At 38.2% G+C, this 26,311-nt stretch overlaps 1 protein-coding gene across 1 annotated transcript; it reads right to left on the bottom strand.

Moving 5' to 3' along the window:
• On the bottom strand, nucleotides 1-25,753 carry LOC135466374 (fasciculation and elongation protein zeta-2-like). Its single transcript, XM_064743816.1, is given in 9 exon segments — nucleotides 1-2,874; nucleotides 3,276-3,341; nucleotides 4,866-4,941; nucleotides 6,095-6,360; nucleotides 14,496-14,604; nucleotides 15,210-15,278; nucleotides 15,280-15,366; nucleotides 23,168-23,276; nucleotides 25,435-25,753. Coding segments are annotated over 9 exon segments (1,107 nt in total). The 5' UTR covers nucleotides 25,743-25,753; the 3' UTR covers nucleotides 1-2,857.
• Nucleotides 25,754-26,311: the final 558 nt, after the last annotated feature.

Genomic DNA, 26,311 nt, shown 5'->3' on the forward strand with positions numbered 1-26,311 from the left:
TTACTGGACAACATTTATTGATATTATACAATCAATCTCATCATTGGTAAATGATTAGGGATTTAGATTACTGCCCATGTTTTACCTAGAGTTACAACACCAAATCACACGATACTTACGTTTTCACGCATACACTGACTAGATTCATTTGAAGATAAAATCTTCTGGCCATCAGGGCTTAATAATAAATAGACAAAGCAGATAACATCTAGATGTTGAGTAACTCACAATGTTTGCGTACTATAGAGCTGTCATGGTGAAAGCTATCATATGTACCTCTTTATTACCGTGACGACTATTCCAACCACTTACAACAACAACAACAACTGTTATAGATTGATTTAGGACCCTGCTGTGCAAATTCTTAAGTCCAAACAACGATGTCTGTACACAAATGCGGCATCCCACCAGTAGTTGGACAATTAATTGTTCATAGCCCTAAAAGATATCAAAGAAATGGAGAGAAAAACGTACAGCAAGTCCAATACCGGTAGAACAATATGATCAAGACCAGCAAATGGAGTCTTGGAAACTTGACAATGATGGCGATTCTTTGGATTCGTCAAGAATTTCGTTAAAAATTCATCGTAACAATGCCTGATGCAGAATGACATAGCATCTTGGCACACAAAGAGCATCAGCGTCATAATACATATGGCGCATGGAGCATACGAAGACAGGCAATGAACAGAACATTCGTCTTTGAATTAGAAATGCTCTGGCCTTGAATGTATTTAAAACATGCAGTTTCATACTGACCATAAAATATGACGGAAATTGCATGCAACAACTGCACTGCTGAATTGTCACCAGTATCAATAATAATACAAAAAGGGCCTACAAAAATGTGATTTTAAAACAATGGTCATAATTCTGCAGACCTGAAGGTAGATGTTTACCAGAAACACATGATACAAGTACGAGTCATCAGACTGAAGAAAAAAACGTCAGGCCGACAAATGAGGTTGTTATAATGAACCACGGTTAAAATGGGAATCTCACGATAGTATGCCTTCTCACACAGAGTTATGCCGTATGTACTAGTCTAACCGACACACAGATGGTTAAGTGTTTCGGATACCCGTCAAGTTTGATGAAGCTAAAATCACTACAGAATCGGAAAGATTATGCTGAATGTCAACAAACAAATGCCCAAATCTCATCCTAATATAAAACCATGTATGCATCACTGGAATTCACATGTGTCAGATTCTGTCACACAAGTTTTATAGAAGACAAAAAAATCCACATTATCCAAAAAGAAAATGATTGTGATACACTTGCTACATAATATATACATAGTACAAATGCAAAAATCCCAAAAGAGTTGAATGGCCAATAAGGTACATTTACTGTAATCCATGAACACACCACCGTCTCATGTTTTCATGGGGACAGTGCGACTGTGTAACACTATGGTTTCGACACACATTTCGTCTCCTGCATCATTTCCTTATTATTTTTTTATGTTTCCTTCGAAATTACAGTGAAGGATGGGGAATAAAAAGAGAAGAAACATTAAATAACCTCTGGTATATATTTCTCCTAATCCAGTTCAAACTTCACATTTAGGGTGTACACTGTAACGCAGTTCAGTGATCCAGAGACTCTTAGAAATACTGCATGACTGTAACAGAAGCATGAAAATGACGATCATGCTTAAACTGATCACGGGTCCTGTGTTATAGCTGTAATCATGAACATCTATATATCTGAGATTGCCTTCCTGGTTACTCAGTTCGTAAGTATACCTCAAACCTCTCTACGTTACATCAAGAGAGCCAGCCTTACAGACGTTCTCCCTCATTAACCATTTCACCAATTTCTTTCCTTGAGTTTGTACTTTTTCTGAGATATTCTGTCTCTTTTTCTTTTTTTTTTTCTTTTTCATTTTTTGTTTTATGCATTAAATGTGATATTTTCCATTCTAAGGACAAGATGACATTTGTAAATTAATGGCAGTGCTCTGAAAAGAGACAAGCTATGGCTTGGATGGGTCAAGTCAGACACACTTGTCTCACAAATAGACGCTGACAATTTGAAATGGAAGCTTGAAAAACAGCTCTTCTGAAACTGGGTATAAAAAAACTCTGAAATTCATACACTAAAATCCTTATTTTCATCAACAAACTTAAAATTTGGTGAACATGATCAAACTATCAACCTTCCCAACTAAACTGAAGATATCTACAACATAATTCTGTTGATATTTTACCATCATCCCTTGCCACAAAGCACAAAGGATAGACACACATTCTTTAACTCCAGTTATCTACTGGTCAGTCTTTATATCTACACTTCAGATTTTTCCTCCCTACTTTTTTATTACCCCTTTCTTACAAGTTCACCAATTAGCACATCATACTGCCCACCATAAAAAGACAGGCTTAATAGTAAACCAGCAGCATACTCAGCATTATTTACTAACGTTTAAGAATAGCAATAGAAGTATTTACATGGTAAAACGATTTGATTATACATCTTTTAAAAATGAGAGGCAAAGTCAAGCGGAATGGTGAGAGAATCATAAAACTTTCTGTTTTGTTTTTGACGCCGCCAAAAGTTTGTACATACGTGAGCATAAGGCCTATGGAATCAGAGCAACCTGTACCTAAGCAAGCATCTGTCAGAACTATAACCAAGCCAAGATACCACAAGAAATTCTTTGCCTAAAGACAGAAGAATACAGCTACTGTAGCCAGGTGAGCGAGAACTAGTTAAAATGTGTGTGTCGTAAGACACCGAAGGCAGCGTAGTAAAGCTGTAAACATTTCTGGTCATGCTGGACAGTCGGTGGCCGGGCTGGTCAGTCAGACTGGTGGTCACTTATTCGCCCACCATTACAATGACCGCCTCTTTATGTTGGACACAGAACTGAAAAGCAGAACGACATCTTCGTAAACATGTATTTCCTCATTGTTATTCTTCAACCTTTTCGCATGTTTACAGGGTGTTCATTTAAGCATATTCAGCAGGCATTTTTTTTGAGTTGAATGATAAAATTATATATATATTATATATAGCCATGAACTGTCCCATCCAAACAATGTCTCCAAAATTAAATTAAAAATGTGCATTAACTGCAATGAAAGTTGCTCTGTCATATGAGAAAAGGTTGAAGAATTAGGGTATTGCCTTTTCATAATTAGTTGTAATGGTGATTAAATTTCTTAAATTTTATGTGATATTGGCTTTGATGTATATCCTTGTGAAAAAAAGCACATAATCTAGATTTTAAGAGTTTTAAAGCGTTAAGAAGGATAAATTAAGCCCACCTTTGAGGATGTAGTCTGTCAGCAGAGTTGGCACAGTTGGACTGTCCTCATTAATTGCTTCAAGGACTACAAAAAAAGAAAAAATAAACAAATGGTACAGCAGACCTATTCAATACACTTCTTGAAGTATGGAACCACTCTACATGGGCTATCAGTGCTCTTCAGGACTGCATGTCAAAGTATGAATAAAATAAATCGTTAAATGATCAACATCTGAAACTAATAAATGAAGAAACAAAGCAAAGGTCCCTCACAAAAAAAAAACAACAAGTGGTTTAAAGGAAAAGATCTCTAATAATCAAAGTAGGCAGCTGGCTTCCTCTCCGGCCGTAAGTGGGAAGGTCTGCCAGCAACCTGCGGATGGTCGTGGGTTTCCCCCGGGCTGTGCCCGGTTTCCACCCACCATAATGCTGGCCGCCGTCGTATAAGTGAAATATTCTTGAGTACGGCGTAAAACACCAATCAAAAAAAAAAAAAAAAAAAAAAATCAAAGTAGGCATCATAAAATACACAAATTAAAACTATGCATAAATATACTTTCATTTATCTTTTTAGATTTTTTTGTGAAAAGAGTTAAAGGTACTCAAACATTTGATGTCTAAGATGGGCTTTATGGACTATACTATGAAAGGTTAGGAACTCTGATGTTACACAAAGTTTATCCAACTCTAATCAAGATACTGAATGTTGGAATAACTCCTTTTACCTAGGAGTAAAAGATCACGGACATAATGTTCCCAAAAATTCCTTCCTCCTGGTGAACATCAGGAAAAAAAGATGATGTGATGTCAGAAGTTCCTAGATACCGTCAGTATGACTCATTAAGCCCATCATAGTATCCAAATATTTGACTGCCTTTCAACACATTTTAAAAAATCTGAAAAAATAGATTTTTACGCATAATTTTCAGTTGTCTGTGTGACAAACCATATTTCATATTTTAGCTCTCTTTTATTTTAAGGCGTTAGTAAGGTGTGTATGCTCTACCTTCAGAAGCATCTGTTTTCTTCCATGAGGAATTCGTTTCGGTTATAGAAAGCGTTCCAACCAATTAGCTTGCTTGGTTAGGTTATCTCACAGTACTGTTAATTTGATGTCCACAAATAGAAACAAAATGTCTGACATGCTGTCAAGAGGGTAACATCATGGTGTAGATATTACAAACTTACTAGGAAAACATATACATGGCCATTGGCAAAACGTTGTTCAACTACAGATATGCTTGTTAATTCATTTCTTGACTTCAAGAACCCTTACAACATAATTTCTTCCATATCTCATGAATGTCTCCTTGAAGCTAACCAGCCATACTGCACGCAAACCTGTATTTTTTAACCGGTTTCCCGACACCAGAGTTGATCAATAGTTGGCCTACACATTTATGCAGAGCGTCAAGTGATGAAGGTATGACATAACTCAGGTCTCATCAGAACCTCTGTATTGGTGCAAAAAGAAAAAACATCACTCAATTTGGAGTCTTTTTTCTTTTTTTCTTTACCACAATCTGAAACGCAGCTAAACAATCAATACCTCCAGTAACCTCTGATTACTTAGGGTATTGATTTTATCTCAGATACCTGGGCAACTTACTTTTGATGTAAATCTGGAGCTGTTCTGAAGATGGAGGGCCCTGCTGAAGATGATAGGGGATAACTGTGGTGAGGTACTGTAAAATAACATGTAGATACATCATATTATGTATGGCACAAAGCCAAAACTATAACAGTTAAACACTCTATTCAGGTACATGGTGAGGTCGAGTGTTTGAAAATTATTCCACAGTAGCATCAAAACACATACATTTCAACCACATTTTTTATCATTCTTGAAGCGCAAATTCTCTGCAGCAGTGACATCCTGAAAGCGGATCAATGGTGTCTTCCACGTAGGCTTCGCTAAGCAAATGGCTCATGTCAAAAGACGAGATGTTAAAAATTTGATCGACTGACCAACTGGCTGACAAAGCAACTTTTACTGTCCCAGTAAAAAATTAATCAAAACATGCTTCCTGCAGAGATTGTGAAGTTGATCAATAAGATCATGTTATTAAGTAGTGGATGAAACCACAGCAACTTGGGAGAATCTTGTAATGTTTTTCTCTGCCCTCAAGACAACGACAGATGGCAGAATGAGAGAATGTGTAATCACAGCAGGAACAAATTTATCAAAGCTGGCAAGTTAAAATGGGGAATCCTTTCTAGTAACACAATTCACCAACAATTTTGTTTGAGACGAACAAATTTGACACAGTAAAAGTACAATGAAATTTTAAAAGTCTCATGAAAATTGAAGATTAAATTGTACCATAGCTGGTTAAGGCATCTGCAACCAACACACACAGGAATCTCTGCTCTCACAAAAACTGGAATTTGTAAGATTTCTGCTGATATTCCTGATTACTTTGTGACTTTTTGTAAATGAGTAATAGTACACTAAACAAAGTATGAATACAAAAATACTGTTGGACCTTGAGCTCTTCAGCGTCTGCAGGACATGTTGCATACTACAGATTTCCATAGATTCCGTATTTCTCTAGCTATCTGTGTCTACTGGCATATGTCTGCTACAAGAGAGCCATGTCCAACTTTATGCACAGCCAAATGAAGGGCATAGGGGAAAATCACCAAAAAATTAAAACCTGTTGTTATAGGGAATATAGACAACAGACTTCATTACCAACTTAAATGATCAGAGGGTTTTCTTTTAACACAGACAGTTGACTTAACAGAGGGTAAGACAACACAAACTTTTTTGCAGGATCTCAGAGCTATTATGAATTTTTGCTTTTCTGTTTCTCTTGTATTTGTCCTCTGACTCACCGTGCCAGCCTGGGGGCCATCCCCAGGAGAGTTCAAGTTGTTGTTGGGTTTGTTCTTTTTGTTCCGTTTGCGGTCAATGTTGTTCTCCCTCCTTTTCTTCTGGATGGTCAGGAGCAGGGAGATAAACTGGTTCTTAAGCTCCTTGTCAAACTCAAGGTCATCCCGCAAAGCCAGCTCTTGGACGAGTGTTTCTGACAGTTCTTTTGTGGTTCGCTCGTATTCCGTTAACAGATCATTCAAGGCTCCCAGAGGCATGGACTTCATCTCTGAGACAACAGAAAATACAAGAATGAATTTAGGTTCATTTACTTCATTTATTTATTTGATTCTTGGTCCAACCTTGTACTCAACAATTTTTCCCTTATATCAAGGTAGCCAGTTTTATGGTAGGAGTGCCAGATTTATGGCCCTGGATATTGGCAAGTAACTGGCAAACTTTCCCATGGATGACAAAAACCATGTTGGACCACAAAAAGGAGTATCGTCAACCACTTAGTGCCAACACCACCAATGGAAGCAGGGGAATCCTGAAACGTAATTCTATGTCCAGAAATGGCATACAACCCACGCACTTCTATTTTGAACTCACAATGACAAAGCAAGCTCCTCAATCACTTGATCAGGGCATCCTCCAAAAGTTTTTTTAACATCTTGTTTGAAGTCGCTTTCAAAGTTATTTTGGTCATACATGTACCTCAGTTGGTGCTTACATGGGATATTTACAATTCTGGCCAAATGAGGTGCAGGTATGAAGCTGAAGACACCAGCCATTAAAGCTTGTGTGATGTCACTAGGCCAGCCAGTGTGATGACACTGTTACTAGACCAGCCAGTGTGATGTCACTAGACCGGCCAGTATGATGTCACTAGACCAGCCAGTGTGATGTCACTGTCACCAGACCAGACAGTGTGATATCACTGTCACTAGGCCAGCCAGTGTGATGTCACTGTCACTAGACCAGCCAGTGTGATGTCACTGTCACTAGACCAGCCAGTGTGATGTCACTGTCACTAGACCAGCCAGTGTGACATCAATGTCACTAGACCAGCCAGTGTGACATCACTGTCACTAGACCAGCCAGTGTGACATCACTGTCACTAGACCAGCCAGTGTGACGTCACTGTCACTAGACCAGCCAGTGTGATGTCACTGTCACTAGACCAGCCAGTGTGACATCACTGTTACTAGACCAGCCAGTGTGATGTCACTGTCACTAGACCAGCCAGTGTGATGTCACTGTCACTAGACCAGCCAGTGTGATGTCACTGCCACTAGACCAGCCAGTGTTGCACGATTATCTTAACAATGACCATCAACTTACTCAGGTGACACAATCAGTCACAATTATAATTTCCTTAGTACACTGCATGCTGTTTATAACAAACTGGTGTTTTGAACAACAGAACTGAAAGGATATACATGAACTTCTTGATGCTTTACAGAAGGTAGATTAAATTATTTTTTTACGCTTCCGATGGCTGTCCAGGCATCCCAGTAGAGAACAGTCCAAGCAATCATTGACTTATTCATATAAATAAGACCTTGTTGAGCACCTAATTCTTCTATATGGTGTTGCAGACAAGACAGGCTCAACAGGAATAATAAACATAATCAGTATGCAGCTTTGGAGTTTATGTCACTATGACAACAGTGACATCCCAGGACAAAATGATATTACTGTTTACGGCACAGTAGGGTTACTTGCCTATCTCTTATCTAGGCAGTATTTGTATTAAAAACAATAGAATGATTGACACTATTGCTGCCATATGATGGAGAGAACATGTGAAGACAGAATATCAATATTTGTGCAACAGTTGACAGTTTTCTTAAGCCCTGCAATTTCACAAATGGGCCGGACTAAAGCGCAAGTTCTAATGATGCTGTGTGATTTCTAAAAATTACAAAAAATTGAAAAAAGATGAGATCATTTTGGTAACTATGTGTAGTTCTGGCAAGGAACTATTTCAATTTTGATTAAATGGTTTTCAATAAATCTTTTTATGGGTTACTTCGTTTTTTTTCTTTGGGGGGGAGGGGGTAATCACACCTCATACAATTACACTGGATTCAGGCAAAACCCTGCAATATCTCAGGCTATACTCCTCATGCTGCAAACAAACAGTTTGACAACTACTCATACACTTTATAGCACAGTCCAGGATTTCAGCAATCTTACATGAAACGTTCTCCTCAACAACGAAATTTCATATATTTTTTGTTTGATTGGTGTTTCACTTGTATATTGGCAGCCAGCATTATGGTAGGAGGCAACCAGGCAAAGCCCGGGAAGAAACATACAACCATAGCAGGCCAGAGAGGAAGCCAGCACAAGCTGGACTTGAACTCACAGCCATCACATTTGTGAGCGGTTCCTGGGTCACTGCACTACACCAGCATGCTGACAACTAGGCATCAGAAGCCATCAACTAAGTTTTAGTTGCCCCACATTACTTACTGAATTCCAACCTAGCTATTAAGTTACATGTATAAAAAGTACTTCTGAATGGCATATGCTTCTGACTGGTACAGTGCCATTCCTAAGCACAAGCTCCTATTCTGCCACGCTGTTACACCATACCACACAATCACACACAACATCCAGCTGTACATCCCCATGGCAACAATCAACAAAGTACCGACACAAGGATAAAAGGTAACTCCTTTATGTTTGTAACAAGCATTTTAAAGGCCTATAGATTTCTCTAACTAAGCCAGTCTGGTCACAGCATACCCTGCAAGTTGATGTAGCAAGCATTCCCACATTATAAGCAAAGTTACCACTAGTTAGACTGGCTGTCTGGGGAATAACACAATAGGGAATTACTTAGACCTATTCTGACTGATCACGCAGATAATATCCTTCACCCTAAAACTGCCTGAACGTAATCATTAATTAACTACATTCCAATAGTATTACTCTCCTGTCTCATTAGCAAATTCAAGGACTCCAAAATTAATTGAATTTAAATCAAAGCAATATTTCACATAAACATGCATAACTGAGTTTATTTATTTATTTGATTGGTGTTTATGCCGTATTTAAGGGATATTTCACTTATACGACGACGGCCAGCATTATGGTGGGTGGAAACCGGGCAGAGCCTGGGGGAGACCTACGACCATCCCCAGGAGTTTATTTATTTGATATGAGTTCATCACTAAACTCATGAATTTTTGGGATTCTCTGAAGGCAGTCACTTTTATTGAAGAGGTAAACCAAAGCAACTGTGGTAAACTACCAACCACTGGAAAGATACAAACTTTTATGCCATAATGGTGGAAGACTACTGGTCTTCAATGATGGTTAAGAATGCAGAAGAACCTCAGAAGTGCCGTCAACAACTTATTTCCATGAATGTCCCACAAACGAGAGGTGAGAAATCTGGAAATTCTCTATCCAAGTAAAAATATAACTTCTACTGATGACAAAATCTGCTCGGACACTGTTCTTGCATGAATACAGACATGTAACCTAAATAAACTGAACCAATTTTCATGAACAGTAAATGAAGATTTCGTTGTTCACAGCTTATATATTTATCTGCATGTGTGTCATGCCATGCCAAAAAATATTTCTGGCAGTGGTACAATGTAAGGTGTATCTTTGAAGGAAACTGGGCAGATCTCAGAGAAAACCATGACCATCTGGCCTCAGGATCACAAAGCAATCCTAGTGAAAATTTCAGCCACTACATTTTTTATGTCCCTTTCCATTATTCTAGCTAAAATTTTGTTTTCTAACTTATTCAGAATTTACATTGTCAAGCAATATTTTGACCTTGTTACATTAAAATGAAACATTTTTAAAGTGAGTTGAGTGGTGTCCTAAGATGAGCCAAATAAGATGTAACTGCAGAGAAATCTCAATGGATGAGTTTACACTACACCAAATCAGACGTACATGTTTACAATGTATGTACAAGAAAGAAATTCACTGCATATTGTCAGAATAATTGATAAAATATTGAACAGCTACATCACCAGGAAGCGAGATATTATTTGTCACTCATTCCCCATAACAGCTTGTAAACAGCCTTCTATATCAACAGCCCACCACACTCAATTCCCTGCATAACCAAGCAATTAAGCAGGTTGCCTGTAGAGCTGAGTAAGCCTAGACTGCCTGTATTACAGTATGATCAATACTGCCTGTAGCCAACATCCACATGGCTTCCTGGGTGCATCATTACAGAGACAGCCCTGACTGGGACAGCAAACAAACACCGGCACAGAATAACACTTAAAACAATTGAACTCCCATCAAATAAAACATACAGAATCCATTTAACAAAAGTGGCACATAAAAAAAAAGAAGAAAAAAACCCCAAAGAAAAAAGAAAAGTCCAGATATCTTTACTGATTGCTGAACTCTTTACTAGGGCTTTTAAAAGCCCATGTCAGGCAGTATCTGTTCATATTGTAACCTGTATCCGAGTAACCCAGGCCAAATGGCGACATCAGATCGTTAGGGAATGAAACAGAGCACCAGGGTTGTGATGATCTGATACCTGGTACTATAAGGGGGGGGGGGGGGGGGGGGGGGGGCGGAAACAGCTCAGACAAATGAAGTGGTAATCAGCAGCCCAGCCTTCCTGAGTGGGTGAGATGAAATACATGACCCTCAAGATGTAGGCTTGTCCTGTGTGGTCAATACTGGCAAGGGTCAGCTGGTCAGTCTGATCAAAGGTCGAGAATGCATATTACTGACCACAGACATTGAGGCCAAACGTACTGATTACAAAATGGAATCAGAACTCACGGCCCTCTCTCTGGCAGTTTCACAGAACGAGACCTAGAGGGTTGGTGGCTGCATACGGCTCTATCCAATGCCTTCTCGGCCACATATGGGGATTGCACTAAGACTGATCACAGGCATGCAGATTTTATAGTCATTATTGCTGGTGATCAGGCAACACAAGGGGGGAAAAACACCCCGTACAAATAGGAAGAGGAGTGTTGTATGTTGGCTAGCCAACAACGGTCAAGTTAACAGTACATATATCACACAGCATGAGCGTTCTGCATTTATAAATTACCCCAAAATGGTATAAAATTTTGTCCACAAAAGTAGTTTTTAGAGGCCAAAAATGTCACAAAATATTATTTTTGGTGCCGAAACTTACAATTTTCCAGTAGAATATCATCCCATACTTCAAGCAAACACCTTTCTAAAATCAACAGAACCGTAAGAATCATGAAAGAATGGGCAAGTTACTCATGCACAAAATATATGGTCATTAAGAGTAGATTACACAAACCTCTCTTGCATGTAGCCTCACATTTTGTACTTGCCACAAAAAAGCCTAAGATGACTGAATGCTTACAGCCTCTCTGACAGTTGTCTGCACACTGTATGGCTGCTCATGACAGAATATGCATATAACCCTCTGACAGATGTCTGCACACTGTAAAGCTGCTCATGACAGAACATGCACATAGCCTCTTTGACAGTTGTCTGCACACTGTAAAGCTGCTCATGACAGAATATGCATATAAGCCTCTGACAGTTGTCTGCAAACTGTAAGGCTGCTCATGACAGAATATGCATATAGCCTCTTTGGCAGCTGTCTGCACACTGTAAAGCTGCTCATGACAGAACTTACAAAAAAGCCTAAGATGACTGAATGCATATAGCCTTTCTAACAGTTGTCTGCAGACTGTAAGGCTGCTCATGACAGAATATGCATATAGTCTCTTTGACAGTTGTCTGCACACTGTAAAGCTGCTCATGACAATATGCATATAGCCTCTCTGACAGTTGTCTGCACACTGTAAAGCTGCTCATGACAGAAAATGCCCATGACAGAATATGCATATAGCCTCTTTGACAGTTGTCTGCACACTGTTAAGCTGCTCATGACAGAATATGCATATAACCCTCTGACAGTTGTCAGAGCTCATGACAGAATATGCATATAGCCTCTCTGCAGACAACTAAATGCATACACTTCCTGTGGTAATTGTCTAGAAACTGGAAAAGTGCATATTTGCAATTTTGAAAGCACGGAACAGATAAAAATTGCGAGATGCACAGTTCAGAATCTGTTCAACTACACTCAAACTGACCTCATTAAAACTGTCCTAAAACCATTGTCAACTTGCTCTCAATCCCATGCCCCATGTCACTCACTAGCCATGCCAGTATATCAATGTATGTTATTTACCCAATATTACTGCATACAGTATATACTTTAACAGCTTATCTTGTTGTAAATTGAATATTACAAAATGATTCATAACCTGACATTTTAGTGCCTTCAGCAAAACAAAAACACAACCTCAAACCTTAAATTATTCAGCTCCAGAAAATAGAGTTGTCCTGGCAAGAAAGTAAACACGATAAATACAAGCACATGCATATTCTTAATTTGCTTGAAATTAACACAGTGTGTTTATTCATCTGATCGATATTTCAACATTTATGACTAACTGTCAATGTATTCCTGTCGTAACATGCCGATTCCATCTAAAGTCATATGGACCAATTGCGTATGACCACTTACGATGAGTCACATCTCGGGCAGTTGTGCATGCCAAGATTTACAAATATACAAGAGGCTTACTGCCAGCAAAATTAACACGTCTGCATGCCCCAGGCGTTTCAAATTTCTTCAGGGCAAGTGCCTCTAGCCGTCATGGTTGCCCATGGAACTAAGGGTTTTTTTAATGGTTGCCCTGGGGCAAATGGCCATAAAATTTAACTTTAACCCCTAGGTAAAGAAACCAGGTGCAGCTTAATTAAGGGAAATCAACGTGCCTAGTATAAAGGAGCCAGACAAACCTCCCGACTTAAATCTGAAGCTGAACCAGCTAGACCTAGATTCAAAAGAGTGACCGTACTCATATCCTAAACATCAAGACAGCACCTGGCTATAACATATTTCAATCGAAAGTATGATTCTCAAGCTTTCTAAAAAGTGTCATACTTTATTATTTTAATGAGATTTCACCGAATAACATGTACAACAAAATGACAATGCTGCACAAATGGCTGGTATGAGTCGAGGCAGTCATCTTGTGCATTCTATCCAATCCAACACGTTGCTATTAGATTGCGCGGCCTAAGCTGTGGCGTAGTCTCTACCCATTCGCTCCATGAAGTGACATATGATAACACAGAACTACTGCATAAGACATCATTTCGTAATCATTTGCAACGATTTAGTTACGTGTAGCCGAGGGGCCATTTCACACAGTGTTGTTCGACAGGTCTGTGTCATTTACGGACCATCACAGAAGAAAAATTAATTGACTTACATGCCGTGTACTATTTATCGACGGTATCACAAATTATGTTGATCCAACTATTGTATCAACAATTCAAGTATAGGAAGAAATATCTTTCCAGTATGTCCAATTTACATGAAAACTGTTCATCACTTAGACCTCTCCGAAATCCACAACAATTATCTGCTCTATAGGCTTCCACTTTGAAAATACTATGGAAAACAATTTTGACGTTAGAGAACCACAGCAGAGAAAACGTGACGTCACCTTGCTGTCGATAATGGAGACACTCTGAGCTGTGTCAGAGCAAAGTTTCAGTAAACTTTTACTGGTTTGAAAAAAAATTTTAAAAAATATTTATTGCTAGTTTAAGACAGTTTGAATGGTGGTCTTTCAGTGGACATAATCATTAGTCAGGTGCTGTCTTTCACTTTTAGGTCATTGGATTTAGGGTATACAGCTACAGCTACAGGTTCACTGCAGCTGCAGAGGACATGATGACAGAGCAATGGTGATTTATATGTGCCACTTGTATAATGATGGCAGAATGATCATACTTTACGGGTTTTTCTCAGACAAGGGAAGGGCCATATTTTTATGTGTGGTGCTTGTGTGAAGCAAAACCTTGTGCCACTGTTACCTCAAAAAATAATTGTTGCGGAATGTTTACTATGTTGCAAAATATTAGTTTCTACTGTAACAACTGTCCTTATTATGATGTCATAATGATGAGCTGGGAAACAAACGTTTGACATCAACAAAATGACCTCAAGGTCCTACTACCAGGCGTTTGACAGGTCAAATTGTAAATTTTGTCATTCTGTCCAATGCAGTACTTATTAATCATCCTCCCTGATATTATTCATTTAATTTTCCTAGGCTAAATTCCTAATTAACACTACACCAAAGAAAAGGCATATGAAAAGAAAAGCTACTTGATCTAACATGTGGATAAGCACAAGCTACTGCATCAATATAAAGGGCTATGTTCACTCAGACAGTTTCAATTCTTAAGAAAATCAGATATAATCCTGCAACATCTAACACTGTTCTGCATGAACATCAAAGCAGATCATCAGAGTGAGCACAGTCTGTCTGACTAGTCTGGTGTACATTGATTAAGCAGGCGGCTGGGGAGACTGGAGCTACAATGCTCTGCATATACACTCACCAGCCTCGGGATACGTAGGCAGATGACTCAGCCTCTCTTTCACAGACGTGTACGGAGCCGGCATCTCCGGGATAATGTCATCAATACAGGTCTCTTCTGGGGGTGCGTCCTGCAAACAGAGACCGCCACAGTTCTACATATATGCAGCCATCAGATGATCATAGACAAACACATGGACATGGCTCTCACATGGCACTGATGAAATCTTCATGTAACACTGCCAACCTTAGACTCCTATTACGCACATTCGTCAATGCGAGCATGCAGACTAATTATACCCAGACACATAAATACAAAAACCATTGTCTGGATATACAACACTTTTCAGCTGAAGAATATGTTCTATACAGCATGTACATGTGCATGCATGACCCATATCCATCATCTGGATGCGATGCAACTGACAGGTTAACATGTATTGTAAATAAAGAATTACATGTACATGTCCATGTATGAAATGAATAAAATTAAACTTCGTATTTCTTGCAAGTATATATTTAGTTTGTGTTCAACAATTTCATACTCAAAAATCCCCCCCCCCCCCCACACCACCCCCGAGAGTGGGGGGAGTGCCTAGAGAAAACAACCACACTTGGCCAGATACCTCAGAAACCTGATTTTACCTCAGTCCCTGGTTGGTGGCTGCAATATATTCATGTAGGCAACATGCAGAACATGAGACTGAACCAGAAACCCTGTGTACACATAGCTTACCCTCATCATACATTCTATCTCTGTGATGGCCTGGTCAGCAGAGACAACCGGATCCTCGTTGTTCTGACTGCAGACTGGACACTATCAAGGAATGCATATCGAAGGCTTGGCTCAGTTCCTCATCATCTGACAGGTCCAGGTTTTCCTCCTCACACTCCTGGTAACAGCATAAAATACACATCACACACAAGGAAAATTTTAATCAATTGATTTATTTATTCGATTGGTGTTTTACGCCATACTCAAGAATATTTCACTTATTTGACCACGGCCAGCAATGGCACTAGTGACAGGCTCCTGGGTCATTGCGCAGCACTAGTGTGATAACCACCTCAACCATGGAGCTCCCCCCAACCCCCCGTTAATTATTTGATTGAACATAGCTTAATGCCCTACTCAAGAACTTTTCACTCATCAGTTTTATGGGTGAAGGAAATCAAAGTGTCTGGGTAAAACCATCCACCTTTGGCCACTTTCCTGCGTGTGACGTACAAGTATGCACTCGACATGTTAGGGCTGCATGAGTGGACCTGGCCCATGAGAAGGGCTGATCACTTATTGACATGAAAAGCCCACTAATAGCAAGAGAAGGGTCGCAGCTTATAAACAAACGGTACTGCACAAACATGTATCTCACAGCATGATCTCACTGGCAAGGGATTAGCTGCAATAAGAACAACGAATGGGATGTATGCATGTGCACATAAGATATCATCAACCATTATCTACAACAAAAAGGTCTTCACAAAAAAATGGAAGGTTGGATTGCAGTGGCTTGTAAGAAATAGGCCAAAGTCACCAACTTTCCATGGAACACATTTTACTAATGCTATAGATGCATAGTACATGTACTTAACTACCTTGGTAACATGGCTAAAATACTTTAAGGAGACAACATGTTGTCAAAGCCTTATATCATCCAACTTTTGTGACATAAAATATAATGTAGGTCAGTGGCAGAGAAACTTGATACATGCAGCTCTGACTCTTTGCAAGATTACTTGAGTTACTTACAAGTTCCACTGTGGTATAACAAGTTTGAAAAGGATTGCTTGAAGAGTTCATGAGATAGAACATTAGAACATTATAAGAAAATGAAGGGATGGGCCAGTGGCTTGTAAAAAATGTCAACGTTAACAATTCCCAGAGGGCTTTCTTCCCACTGGAATGCCTTTATATGACATGAACATGGAAGCCTTTTATATCATAAGAGCCTTTCATGAGATAACATAATAACCCTTCACACAATTTAATTTTAGTATCTGGCAATCGCCTATTGACACCTTCAGTAAGGCTCATGCCTAAAAGTCCATGGGTGTTTCTTCTCTGGAATCATTCCGTGTCATTTAAAATTTATACATATAAAAATCTGCAAGTAATATTCAGAAAATTCTGGAGAAAGACAAATTTTCACAAAGTGATATCAGAATCGATAAGTACATACCCTAAATGACCTCAAATTCATATCATTCATTATCCTGACATTTAACTTTAACACAGTACAGTAAAATGCTTAACATGTAATTTTGGGGCAGGAAATATTTCTGAAGAATTTCATCTTCCACAATGGTTCTTAATCACTACCTGTGGTCTGTTAACACTTGACTACCTGACTTTACCAGCACTCTGCATTGTGCCACCTTCACAATCAGCACTACTGCACAGTTATTCATATCAAGGCTTATTTTTCACCCCAAGATATTTTTGAGTTTCCTCAAGATAACAAGCCTAGGTCATGTCTGTCATGTACATTACATGTCTAAAGAATGCAGGTAGGACAGCTGTGCAGCAGGTTGTTATTCATCTGTCGACTTACATATTTATAGATGCAGTACTGGAACAATGGAGGCTGTGGTATTCCAGCCCCTATAACCAGATCCCCAATAGTGCCATACGTGGCGAAGTTCACCTGAATCAATATCTAACCCAGTTTTAGCTCCATGCTTGCAGCTTGCTCTGCCCTGGCATGTGTCAGCGTGGCGAGAGCCTGTAGTTCATTCACATTGGTGTACCGTTATTTGGTCTATTCTATGTACCTTGGCACTTAGCAGACTAACACTCATACTGAACAGCATTAGTTCTCACCAGTGCATCTGAATGTACTGTACCAGATGAGCCCGCCCAGCTATATTCACAATGTTACTGTCACCACTATGATTTCATGAGGAAAAAAGTAGATGCACAAGTACATCAACATTGAAATGCACTGGTACCCAATATCAACATCCTCAAAAAACACAAAAAGGAGGCGTGGTGGTAGTCCAACATGAGTCATTTTACACATAAATCATGATACATAACAAGTGCAATTTGTATCAAGTGTACATTTTTGTATAGAATGTATGATATGTGTGTGTCATGTGACGTTGCAGTGCGAAATCCTGTGTCATCCTGTCTCCTAGCCAAGTGTATACTAACAACTAGCATCTAACAGAGGTCCACTCCCAATCCCTGGATATTTTCCTATCCACACACATAGTCTCTGTAGTGTTTCCTACCTGATCATTTACCTGAAAATACACATGGTTTTGGGGATGTGCCTCTGTTGAACGTTGTATTGTTAGCACATCTATATAATGTCTACCTTAATACCTCAGCCTTTTCACATATAAAAAAGCAACTTAGATTTTGGAGACAAAATGACATTGATTGGATTGGCCATTTTCAAACCTTCACCAAAGTATAATTTAATTAGTCAACACAGAATAATGCCTTCAGAATATGCTTGAACTAATGAATAAATTAGGCGAGCTGTCTCCCTAAACTGCAGATATACATGTATGTATATAAATGTAAAGTAGAAGACATGCTTGAAGTCCTTGGTGGGTACCCTAGCACACCACTAGTCTGCTAATGGTGCTTCTGTGGAATTACTCTAGGCTTGTTGGCTATATACTTAGTGGATGCAGGTCAGAGTAACAGAAGACTGAGGTTGGAACAGAAACAACACAAAGTTGTGAACAGTATAAATGTGAACTGGAAAGAGAGTCATGTAAGAGAATCTAGTGTGTCTCACAAGTATCAGTCACTCGCAAAGAATGCACGCTAGTATTCAGATAAGGGATTATGTACCACTGATGAGCAAGCGAGTAAGTTAACAGCACTGAAGTGAACTGTTGATTCTGTTGATTTGTTCATGAAAAGTAGTTGAAAATGAAGAAGAAATTAACACACGAACTGCAAAACATCAGCATCTACTGTAACGATTACTCCTGGAATGGACATATCCAAAGTGACTGATTCTACCTGAATTCCTAATTTTGATACCTGGAAAATATTGAAAAGGAAAACAGATCAGTAATGAAGTATTATATTATAAACATAGCTCAATAAAGAAGGATTACATTTTAAAAATCCACTTTGACAGACTTGCCACATTATTCTTTAATAACTACAACATAATACATTAGTATGACATATTAGTATATACATGTAGGTCTATTTCAATTTGGAGATACAGTGTTAAAGTGCTGGGTGAACAGTTCAATGGATGGGGTGGGATAATAATCATGCAACTTTCTATGTCACATATTAAACTGGTTTGTGATCAATAATAGGAATAAAACTTCAAATAATAAGTGGAAATTTGGAAGTTTTTCATTCTCTCCCAGACTCTGCTAAGTCAGACTGCAACTCTGTAAAGTCAGATGCTTTGTGAGGTATTGTTTTGTCAAAGTGCAGACAAACATTACATGACATATTATATGTATGTACCACAAGGAATTGCTTTACATGCATGACAGTTAAATGTGATCGAGCATGTTCATGTATCATACTGCTGTTTTCTTTGCCACAAACCTGTATGTCATTTGCTAGAATACTGCCTTGAATATGCCTCATATTAAACAATAGTAAGACTGTCAGTACACTACTAAAAGCTCTATATTTATAAGATTTGAAATAACCTATTTCATATGTAAGTTCAGTAATTTTCATGTGACACATCTTAATTCATTCTAAGGTATCCATCCACCTTAACGGACGACTTAAAAGTTGCTTAATAAGTTTGATTGCTTTCTTATAAGAAAAATTTCAGTGCTGGCATCAAAAGTATTATTTAAAGGCTTTTATATACTTTACATACGTGGTCTACAAATCATGATGTCCCAGTGCTCATAACTGATCATCATTGTAATTGTATACCCTCTCCATAAAAAAACTCCTCACTAAGCCTACCTGCTATCAAGTATATTTACAATATATACCCTACTTCCTCAACCTTTTGGCATATGAAAGGGCACTTACAGCGCAATTGATGCACATTAAATTTGATTCTGAAGACAAAACATTTTCACAAAAAGTATAATTTCATCAGCCTATACAAAATATTGCCTTCAGATAGCCTTGCAAATAGGCGAAAAGGTTAAATTGTAGTAGTTCAATTTCACCTCACTCCCCGCATCCTCCTCTGAGAAATTGGGCTTATGGTGTTACAGTATATCTATGGTGAATGTTTACCTTCATGGCAATATACAAATTCAATTATCATTATCACGCAACACTGATGCCAGACAGACCATTAGAGTGTGATGTAATTTCTTGATGCACTTCAATGTCACAAAAATAACTACAGGCATATTGTTTTCTTTCTTTTTTGTGTGTGTGTGTGCACGCGTTATTCAAGTACAGCCCATTAGCTAATTATTTGTGCTATGTTCCAGTGTCAGCAAGGTTTGCCATGTACCAGAATGTAAATGCCAAAGATATGGCATTTATTTCCGCTCCATCACATAACAATTTACAGCTGTACAATGTACATGTATGTGAATTTGGAATCAGACTAGTTCGTGATCATATAAGGTGAGTCAGTATTAAGGAGAAACTTGTTGTGAGTCATCATCAAAACACATGTCCACAACTCAACTCTTTCTCTCGAACACACAGCAATGTGTAAAGAAGAATCAATGCAGAAACTGGAAAGTCCAATACCACAAGCTAGTCAAACAAAAAGAATGCCACATCTGATCAAGTGGAAAAAATAATATAACTTTGTCTTTTATATACATGTAACACTGAATGCTTCAAATTTGGTCTATCTATTCAAAAGCTTATAGACATTCATAACACTTTTTACAGCATCTTGTCGTAACTTGGGAGTGTTTTGATTTAGAGCCTAACAAACACTTTGATCTACACTTGTTTTAAAGTACAAATACTTTTTAAATTTCAATCTTGTTTGAGTCATAAGCATACAATATGAAACAAACATTTGAACTGCTTTGTTGTCTACATGTACACGAAATATTTAAAGAATTTCATCATTTTTTTTTTGGAACTAAAGAACAGCCACAACATTCAAAGTGACTCAGTCTGGAAATAACAGAAAATGTAGATACAAGTCCTTGCATTATCTTACTCATACTGTATTGGAGATCTATTGTAACCCTTCATGTGAACTTGCAACATAAGTCTGTCAACTAGATCGAAATAACCTACTTCCCTTCACCTAGAGTTAAGCATTTTTCACGTGACTTGCTTGACTCTGATGAACCCATTCACCTTATAGGACTGCTTAAGAGTCGTTTGATACATTTGATTACTTTCTTATAAGAAAAACTTTGGTGTTGACATCAAACATATTATCTAAAGACTTTTATTTACTTTACATACATGTACATACATGTACATACACAATTAACATACATGTACCACATTTTATGTGAAATACAAAATTTGTAAGGATTTGTAACGGTTGACCTGGCTGTGTACCTGTTCATGGAGCATGGCGAGATGTGGACATGAGCTTACAAAATAACCAAAGATGCCAACATTTATCAATCATAACGGTAAAATCTGTGACAAATCCCTTAAAGCAATCCCTTTCAGCACAGATGGGCCTGGTAAACTGTTACTAAAGGGGAGCCTAATCCCTGAACAATTACCACAGAGAAGTGCTTACTTTAGCCCCACCAATATGTGAAGACAGCTGTTCCAAGCTGTACAAAACCCATCTGCTCAACTGTCAGCAGGCCTATGAGCAGGTTATTAGAGGCTCAGCTCAACAGAAACCAGGCAACTGCTCCTACCCAGAAAAGTACTGTGATTGATTTTCCCCCAATAAATCATCCACCTTGAAGTCTAGAATAAACATACTTGCATACAAACTGCCTATGAGCATCATGGAATTCACCCAAAATTAGTAATCTTGGTTTAATTATCCTGCATGACCAGTACCCAACAGAGAAAATATGCAAAACTGTTATTATGCACAACACAAATATTTATTATACTGACAGTATATTGTACAGAAAGTAAAATTAATCTAAGAACACTGACCTAAACACCAGAAATCCACAGCTACACACAGCTTGTCAGAACTGATTCAACAATAACAAACAGTTACATGACACTCTGCATGAAGTACATGTAATTCCAAACCTTTTCACATATTGACACGACTGACTTATATGAGAAAACAATCCTCTCTTGTGAGAACATTCAATGTCTTTTCAAAGATATACATTTACTTCTTTGTCTTTCAAAAGGTAACAGATAATTAATGCATCTTCTGCTGTAAATTGCTGGTGCAGATTTAATGACGATGTACATGTATTGCACACAGCCTTGCATGCTCTCAGAAATAATGTTTTAGGCTTTGGAGTCAACTTTTGCGACCCAAAAATCAACCCAATTTGAATAATCACAACCAGATATTGCAGCTTTGGCTCAAGTATGATGAGAAAATACAGGACTTCCTATCGGGCCTGTCAATCATTTGTTTTTGTCGAGATCTTGAGCAAAAACACTATGTAACATTAACATCTAGAGTGCGTAAGCTCTTTTCATGCATGCTTCATGTGAACTGTTTCCTAACAGGACACTCAACATGTCAATTCTTCATGTGCACAGGTACATGTATGTAAATCACCATAAGTGTGTCTCAAAAATGACACATCGAAAGTGCTTCACCTCCATACGCTTCCACCAAATACACAGGATGGTGCCTAAACATACAGAGTGATGCTTAAACATATAGCTTGGTAGTTGTCCAGAACTACAAACAAAGCGACCTATAATTTATACTACCATTGATGTTCACCACCACACAGTAATTTGGTTCATCAATCAGGGAGCAGTTAAGCCTACTTAACCCATGTAAGCAGTGAAATAATTTAAACAGCTCTATTCACTATAACAGTAGAATTTGCGCAATTAAATCCACTGTATACAGAAACGAGGAGGGTTGGCCTCTGTTTAAATCTACATATAGATAATGACTTATATGTAAGTAGGAAAATTTACCACAGCGTTGTTTGACAGGATGTATCCTGACAATGGAAGCAAAGTATACAATTACATGCAGAATCCATGTCCCACTCTACAACAAGGGTGAATCATGGAAATTAACTGAGGATAACCCATGTTCACATCATCATTATATACATGTTTATACCTACATTATAATACAACAAAATATTGTCCTGAAACTCTGAATAACTCGACTGTTTTGTCCTCATCACTTGAAACTCACTTTAATTGTACTCTATTACATGCACATTTCCATGTTCATTGTAGAGCCTTACTTGGTGTTGGCCTTGTACACTGGACTCCAAAACATTTCACAGGCTCAATGGTAGACGGAAATATGAGTGGAGGAAAGTGTATATATGGCAAATCTCCTCACTTCATGCTACAGTCTGTGCAAAATGGTATTTTAACACATATATGACTTTAACGGTTAAGGTCAAATTGTTGGAATAAAATACTGTTTTATGCTTTCTTATTGAGAGAGTATCTACAATATGTACCACTAATGCATTATGTCCACAGATGTGGAAACCCGTTCCATAAAAGGTACGTAATGTTACAGGCACAAAACTTCCATGGCGTTCAATGTTGTAGGTATCCTGTTGCTACGGTACAAATAGATATGTGCAATTTGTGAAACTGGTCTTGGAATAAACACTTCATGTTGGGTTCATAGCTAAAATACAGTCAAGCTTTACCCTTGCACTTACCTGCTTTTCTGGTAAATTTAATGCCTTGGTATGCAATTTTCGCACATAACTTTTTGACCAGTCAATAGGCAATAAATTTCCAAAATTTCCTGTAATTGTCCACCACATCCTGAAAACAAGGATATACAGAGAAAATTTAATGTGCATGATAAATCTCTACAACAACAGAGTTTGGAAGTACTTCCATGCAACAGGAGTAATCCTAAATGAGTTTCATTAAAGGATAGAAAGATTAACACACCGCATTACATTCATTTTGGAATTCAGAAATACATGTATGTCTCTCACTATCATTTTATCAGTTTATTTATGTTAAATACCTAAATGATGGTACAAAATTTCATTTGCCAGGGTCTGATTTATGATAAAAGTTTGGGCACCCAGCTAAGACATAGTATCCCGTAACTGTTTGGACAAGGAATTTCACCTGTCTGTTGGGGTATAGTATGTGGGAAGGCAATATAAAACTAAATCACTATATAAACAACCCCATGAATCCTTTCACAAACAATTTCAAACTAAACAAACCCAGTCACTTTTGGGTCAAACATGTTTTTCTTATGATTTTTATCATCTGTAGTGTACGAACTAGACAAGCCCAAATGCCGAACTCTGCATCCTGGGTTCAAAGTTAGCCTAGACAAGGCTCTGTTTGCAGTAATACAACTGCACATACACAAGTTAATGATCTCACACAACATCAAAAGGAGTTACATATTTCATGATCTTTCCTGCCACCACTATGCCTTGTAAAATATATGCCTTTATGGTTAAGAAATGCATGCATTACATTGTGGCCTAACCTTATTCATAATCCAAAGATTGAAACAAAACATGTAGATGTACACAAACAGGTCACTGATGGTACACCAACAGTGCAACTTAATTTTTATCATTCCAAAGCAACATTATGTAAGCTTTACACTTCATAATAACATAAAATTTTACCAGCAAACTACATGCAAGATTATATACCATAAGAAAGGTCTATATCCATTTCAAGCTCAGTATGTTGAAAACAACAAAAGTAGAGTTTTCCAATAAGAGTTGCTTTCTTTTTTTTTTTAAAAATAATATCATATTGATTGTTGCCTTGTGAGACCTCCACCAACTACCACTAGAGGACTACACAAGGCAACATCTATTAATCACAATGTTATATTATTTGAGAGAATGGGTATGCATGTATATGATAAGCACGCCCCTACTCCATATGTATTAAATACATGTTACATTCATTATCCATAATAAAGACTAGTTTGCATTGTACCAAATGAATGATTTAGAATATCAACAATTATTGCAAAACTAATGTTGAATGTAATAAACTGTTTCAGGCTAAAAAGAAAATATACTGGACGCTCCGACAAATATAGCTTTGGTATTGTTCCACAAACATTTGTTTCGGCACTTAACTGGTTCTGAGTAAAATACAGAACTCCTGGCATCAGATATGCTCATGACAGTCAGATTAATGAATGATCGTGATTTCAGAAACAAAATGAAACCACATAAAGGGGAAGAGATATACAAGTACATTTGTACACATGCATGTACCTCATATGGGTATTGTGCATGACTGGTAAAAACAAAAATAGTTTGGTCCTTAAACACTGATAATGTCAGAGTCATAGAAGAGGCAAAGTGTAACAAAAAAAAAACAAAAAACAAATGAATACAATCTGGCCAAAATTATCATCATCAATATGAGTAGGATTTAACAAACGAAAAAGTCAAACTGAGAAAAACAAGTTGATGAAAACTTATCTAGTTGTTACTGATATAATAATAGAGACGTAAATATCTTATCTAGCAGACCGCATCAGAAAAAAATGTTGCAACGTGGTAATCAATAATTGAGCCTGGTTCACCTACAAGTAACAGGTCTGTGGTCTGTCTACACTAAATTATATGGAATAACGTCATCAGTCGTCCGACTCCCAGGCTGAAGTAAAACATACAATATTAGATCAAACATTTCTGATCAGTTATTTACAGTTTGCGGTCAAATATTTGATAAATATTTCGTTTTGGCAAAGTCTGACACTGACAGACAAATCAGGAAATTGGCACTTTATTGGTATGGTCAGGTTAACCCTGACCACCGGCCGACCCGATGCCCTTCCACTTCCAGCTGCCGGTGGTGTATACACACACACAACTGTCAAATGACAACTCCGAACCACAACAGCAACAACCCTTTTTCTACCGGCGTCTTGAAGATATCCCACGCCGATCAGAGGCCATAGAGCAACAAAAATACTTACTGGCAATCTGTCATAATCTCCTCCTGTGTTCGAATCTGCACGGGAGCAAATTGCTCCACTTTTTCTTCATAGTCACAGAAACACTTGGTGATTTTATCATCAAGAGTGTTCACGAGATCTTCTAGAGATCCCGATAATGTCTCACCAAAATTTTCAGCCGACGAATTGTCTGTTTTTGCTGCACTTTTCATACTGTTTGATCCTTTGTTCGACCTGTTTTCATCTGTAGCTGTTTGGTAATCATTAAAATCGTTCCATTCTTCGTTTTCAAACGTAGCGAGGGGAGCTTCGAATTTCAACTCCGCCATTTTAAGCTCCCTCATCCTGCCCGACTGGCCTTCACCCGCGGTGAACCCTTTGACCCCCTGCCCTGACGTCATCGTTCATATTTTATGCAAGGCTTGGCCAATCAAATTCAATGGCGCGGGAATTCCTGGAAGTCTTTGATGATGGAATTTTTACACGTGCCAACCTGATAGTAAATGCATAGCCAGTCCTATAATAAAACTCAACGCAACTCAACACGAAAACGAAGCATTGAACAACGCATGATTCAGCTACGACCACATATGTACATGCATAGGTTAGGGCTACTTGGTGTGTAAACCGTTTTACCTGAACTCATTCATGAATGCAGATAACACATTTATAGGAATGCATGTGGCTACATCGTGCACGAGCGACGACACAGCCACGTTTCTATAAGCAGAATATTATAATGGTTTTAACGAAACAGTGCAGTGAACGAACCTCTTGACGCAGTAATGTGCTAAAACATAATTATTTTACACATACATCTAGTACTGCTCTATATATATCGTGTACAAAGGGCTAATCATACAGCAGAGTAGCTTTCGCTGTAATTATATTCCAATAT

Source organism: Liolophura sinensis, chromosome 6 (assembly GCF_032854445.1).
Source record: "Liolophura sinensis isolate JHLJ2023 chromosome 6, CUHK_Ljap_v2, whole genome shotgun sequence".
Classification (NCBI taxonomy): domain Eukaryota; kingdom Metazoa; phylum Mollusca; class Polyplacophora; order Chitonida; family Chitonidae; genus Liolophura; species Liolophura sinensis.